The following is a 4,403-nucleotide window of genomic DNA, read 5'->3' as shown; positions in this document are numbered from 1 at the left end:
AAAAATCTATTACAATATATTTTGCCATATATTTAATCAAACGAAAGTATCTCAATTCTTCACAAATAAGTTATTTCTCTTGATGTATTACATTGAATTTGTATCTATCCTTGTATATTGTTAAATATCTACAAAAATTGGTAGAATCTTCTGAAGCGTATAAATTTTATAGGTTGTCTTTCATTTTCTTTCTGGCATATAACTAATATTTTGTCGGCAAAAGCAACTAACTAGGGAGTGCGGATTTTCGGAGGCCGAGCCACAGGCAGGCCGGTATCATGGACGTTGGTTTGGGCCTTGGGATATGCACCCCCGTCAGTGTGTGGCAGGCCTATTGAGTGAAATACAGCCCACGATACGGCTAGCGGATTCTAGGCGTATTGTGTGCGGCCCATCGAAACTAACTGTGCCCCCGTGTCATTTGCTTGGACCAAGGTCAGGGCCCATGACCAGTCGTTCGAAACAGCACATGTGAGAGAATCTTCTCCAACACACCCTCTCGCACGCCTGGGCTGCGTTGGATAAACGAGAGCCACACAGCGGGTCGTCTCTCCCGTTCCAATCTGCATCGGTTCGTCGAGCAGCGGCGGCGGTGCTGTTCTCTCGCCGGCCGGATGTCTACCAATGGCGTCGAGATTAATGGGTACGTTTTGTTCCCCTCTCCGGCAAACAGCCATTGGTAGAAACTGGCACTGATTTTAGGTATTCCTAACTGATTTGCGGCTCCGTCGATTCACAGGATGTGTGCTGCGCCCGGGGCGATGAGCAGTTCTTTCTTCCCAGTGGAGTCACAGGATTCCATGAGCGTCCCAAACGGCGCTGTCTGTGCCGCCGGCTGTGCGCGGCCGCCTGTGGATGCAGGGGTGGGTGAGGTGTGCTCTGAAGCCACCAGCGGCTGGACGCGCAGGTCAGTCAAAATCAATCGCCTTTGTTTCTTTTTTGTCTGTTGTTCTGCAATCTTAAATCTGGACCATTTCTATGTTATTAGGCATAGAAACGTGCTGATTGGTGTATGCGTGGTATATGTTGTTGTTTGGGTTCACTAACGAGGCACATTATATTCGGATGTAGCGGCGAAGCAGTTTATTTCCATATTTGTTAGGTTCCCAGGCACTTAAAATTTTGGCAGTGAGCTATGGGGTTTACTGTTGCTGAAGTTCATGAAGCATTAGAATTTGATTTAGGCTGTCATGGACGGGTTGTTTAGTTTGAGAGAGTCTGTACTGCTGATGTGTTCTCAATGCATTTATTCTAGGTTGGATTGCATAGTTGATTATATTTATGTGGATGCCAGTTGATTAGTCTACATGACGTCGGGAGCTGTTTTTGTTGATTTTTGAGAAACTGTGAACTGCCCGTGCCGGATATGATATGCACGTTTGTTAATGTGTGTCGTGTCCCGCCGGCTCTTTGTGTGACTATTAGTGTACTCTCAAAAATAACAAGGTACTCATTAATTGTTTCGTTTGTGTCGTCTCATCCTGAGATGCTTATGCAGGGTCAGGGTTGGAAAAGCTCCCGAGGAGAGGGAGATGAATCCGAACAGGATCTCAGCTCTGGAATTGTCTGTCCGTGCTTATGCAGAGAAGAGGGATGGATAGGTTGTGTACCCGAGCATTGGGGCAAGTTTTGACTCGTTGGATGAAGCTTATGAATTCTATAATCTGTATTCATGGGAGTGCGGGTTTGGTGTTACACTTGCCAAGAGCAGATTGAATGTTGAAAGGAAGAGATGCATGCAAGAGATTGTGTGCACTTGTGCGGTATGTTAATTGAACAATTGGCAAATTTATTCGCATCCTAAGCTGTCTGATTGTTCTGTCATTGTGGATCCTGTGCGACTGACGGCATTTCTTCTTGTCGTTTTATCTTTGCAGGGGAAACCGTTGAGGGAAAACAGCCGCTCGACCAGGTGCGGATGCAATGCCATGATTAGGCTGCTGCGGTCGAACGACAAGGGCTGGTATATAGCAGAACACAAGGATGATCATAACCACCCGTCGACGTTGACCTGTGGCCAGAAAATGCATTGGAAGTCGCATAAGCATATAGACAGATACGCAAAAGATCTAGTCAAACAGCTGAGAGACAACAATGTGGGGCTGGGGAAAGTGTTCAGCATTGTTGGAAGTTTTTTCGGGACAGTGGATAAAGTACCATTTACCAAGAGGTCTTTGAAGACTCTGTGCCGAAAGTTGAATAGAGAACAGTCTGACAAGGATGCAGTCAAGACGATGGCGATTCTAGCTGAAATGAAAGCTAACGATCCTGACTTCAATTACACGGTGCAAGTGGATGGGGAGAGCAGGGTAAAGACACTAATGTGGGTAACAAGCAGAGGTTTTGACCAGTACAGATGTTTTGGAGATGCAATCACATTTGATACAACTTACCGTACTAATCTTTATGACATGCCGTTTGGGTTGTTTGTTGGTGTAAACAACCACTTCCAAAGCATAATTTTTGGTGGTGCCATGATGAGGGATGAGAAGGAGGACACGTTCAAGTGGATTTTTAAAGAGTTCATCCGTATGGTGGGCGGGAAACACCCACAGACAATCCTAACTGGTTAGTATCCCTCTCGAGCTCTGGTTTTTTTGCCATTGGATACATGCAGCTGTTTTTGTTGTACAGATAGAAGAGTTCTAACCAACTGATTGTGGGTTCGATTGTAACAATGCAGATCAAGCACGTGCGTTGGAGCTGGCTATCGAGGCTGAACTACCAAACACAGTACACCGTTGGTGCAAGTGGCATGTTCTAAGAAAGCAAAGGAGTCGATGGGTGTGCTGTGGAGCAAGAACAGTGACTTCAAGATGGAGTTCCACAAGCTAGTCCATCACATGATCACAGAGGAAGAATTTGAAGCTGGTTGGCAGCAGATGCTGGAAAGGTACTCCCTGAAGAAGCATCCATTCTTGACGCAGATATATGAGGTGCACCATAAGTGGGCAAAGCCATATTTTAGAGGAGTGTTTTGTGCGAAAATGACTAGCACACAGCGGAGTGAGAGTGCAAATCACATGTTGAAAGGTTACGTGCCGCCAGGGTGTCCTATGCACCTGTTTTTGAAACAATTTGAGAAACTCCAGTTTGACAGGGAGTCGGAGCAGAGCTTCCAGGAGAAGAGAACACTGCTGGTAATTGTTCCATTTGCAGATGCTACAGATTTTGTGCATGTTCTGGCTCATGATAAAGATTTTGCCAATTACTAATATGTGGTGTGTTTGTTTTGCAGAGTGGTGTGTCGCTTAAAAATAACCTGCCATTAGAGAGGCATGCTAGCAAGGTGTACACGAGAGCTATGTTTGAGAAGTTCGGTGAAGAGCTGTATAAGTGTGGTGCACATGTATTGGATGAGATTGTACCAAGAAAGCGTTACAGATCAACACATGTAGATGCAGCAGCAAGAGAGAAATGGAGTAAGGTTGAGTTCACAATCGAAGTGGATGATGAAGAGAGTTTTTTCAGTTGTGAGTGCGGCATGTTTGAACACGCTGGGTTGGTTTGTTGCCATGCATTGCAGGTCAATATTTTCGCCTGATTCGTACTTGGTTTGTTCACGATGAACAGATGATAGGGGAATGAAAATAATTTGCTGTTTGCTATGCAGGTTATGGTCCACTTCCTCCTGTCGAAGATACCAGAGAAGCATATAATGAAACGCTGGACAAGAGATGCAAATGATGTTCTCCCTGCACATTTGGTCCGATACCAGAAAGACAGAGGGCCTCCTTCCAGCGATACATTCAGACATCACACAATGTACACGAAGGCACTAGAGTGTGTGCTGCTTGGCGATAGCAATGTTAAGTGTTATGATGTTTTTATGACCATGATGAAGGAGGTCCAAGCCACTCTGTTACCATTGAGCGCCGAAAAGGACGGGATGGGGCTAGCAGAAAGGGAGCACCGAAATCAGGTTTTAGTTGAGGAGCACCCAGGGGAGCTTCAGGTAGAAGGTGGCAGCACAAGGCCTGCTTGTGATGGTGAAACAAGTTGTTCAGGGATCATTGGGCAGCAGAATAAACGCCCGAGAGGGAGACCGACAACTAGCCGAGACAAAGCTCCGTATGAGCAACAGTTGAAGAGATCAAGGTTTTGTACTATCTGCAGGGGCAAGGGCACAAGTGCACCACTTGCCCTGAGAGAGGCGACGTGCCGAAAATGCCAAGGAAATCGCCGAAGTGTACAAATTGTGGTGTGCTTGGGCATCGTCGCAATGCTTGTGGCACGAAGAAGTCTGGACCTTTTGAACCCAAGTTTCTCTGAGGAACTTAATATGTTGGCTATGTGGAAACTGTTTTCATTATCAGGGATGACTTATTATAAATTTGTGATGGGATCGTTGACATCCTGTTGACAATTTAGAATTTGTTTTAATGCTTCAAAGGTTTGTTTCA

General features: G+C 45.6%; 1 protein-coding gene across 2 annotated transcripts; it reads left to right on the top strand.

Moving 5' to 3' along the window:
- Positions 1–508: 508 nt before the first annotated feature.
- Positions 509–4,403, top strand: LOC119330070 (protein FAR1-RELATED SEQUENCE 5-like). Of its 2 annotated transcripts, XM_037603180.1 has the most exons (7): positions 509–643; positions 740–907; positions 1,499–1,763; positions 1,878–2,568; positions 2,684–3,140; positions 3,239–3,526; positions 3,614–4,403. In XM_037603180.1, the coding sequence occupies exons 5-7, from the start codon at positions 2,781–2,783 to the stop codon at positions 4,361–4,363; spliced, it is 1,398 nt and encodes a 465-aa protein (XP_037459077.1). In that variant the 5' UTR covers positions 509–643; positions 740–907; positions 1,499–1,763; positions 1,878–2,568; positions 2,684–2,780; the 3' UTR covers positions 4,364–4,403. The 2 variants fall into 2 exon arrangements, with proteins under 2 accessions (XP_037459077.1, XP_037459078.1); XM_037603181.1 differs by lacking the exons at positions 509–643; positions 740–907 and having other exon boundaries at positions 918–1,763.

The sequence above is a fragment of the Triticum dicoccoides genome, chromosome 7A (genome assembly GCF_002162155.2).
Source record: "Triticum dicoccoides isolate Atlit2015 ecotype Zavitan chromosome 7A, WEW_v2.0, whole genome shotgun sequence".
NCBI lineage: Eukaryota > Viridiplantae > Streptophyta > Magnoliopsida > Poales > Poaceae > Triticum > Triticum dicoccoides.
This window is presented reverse-complemented; position numbering and strand designations above follow the sequence as displayed.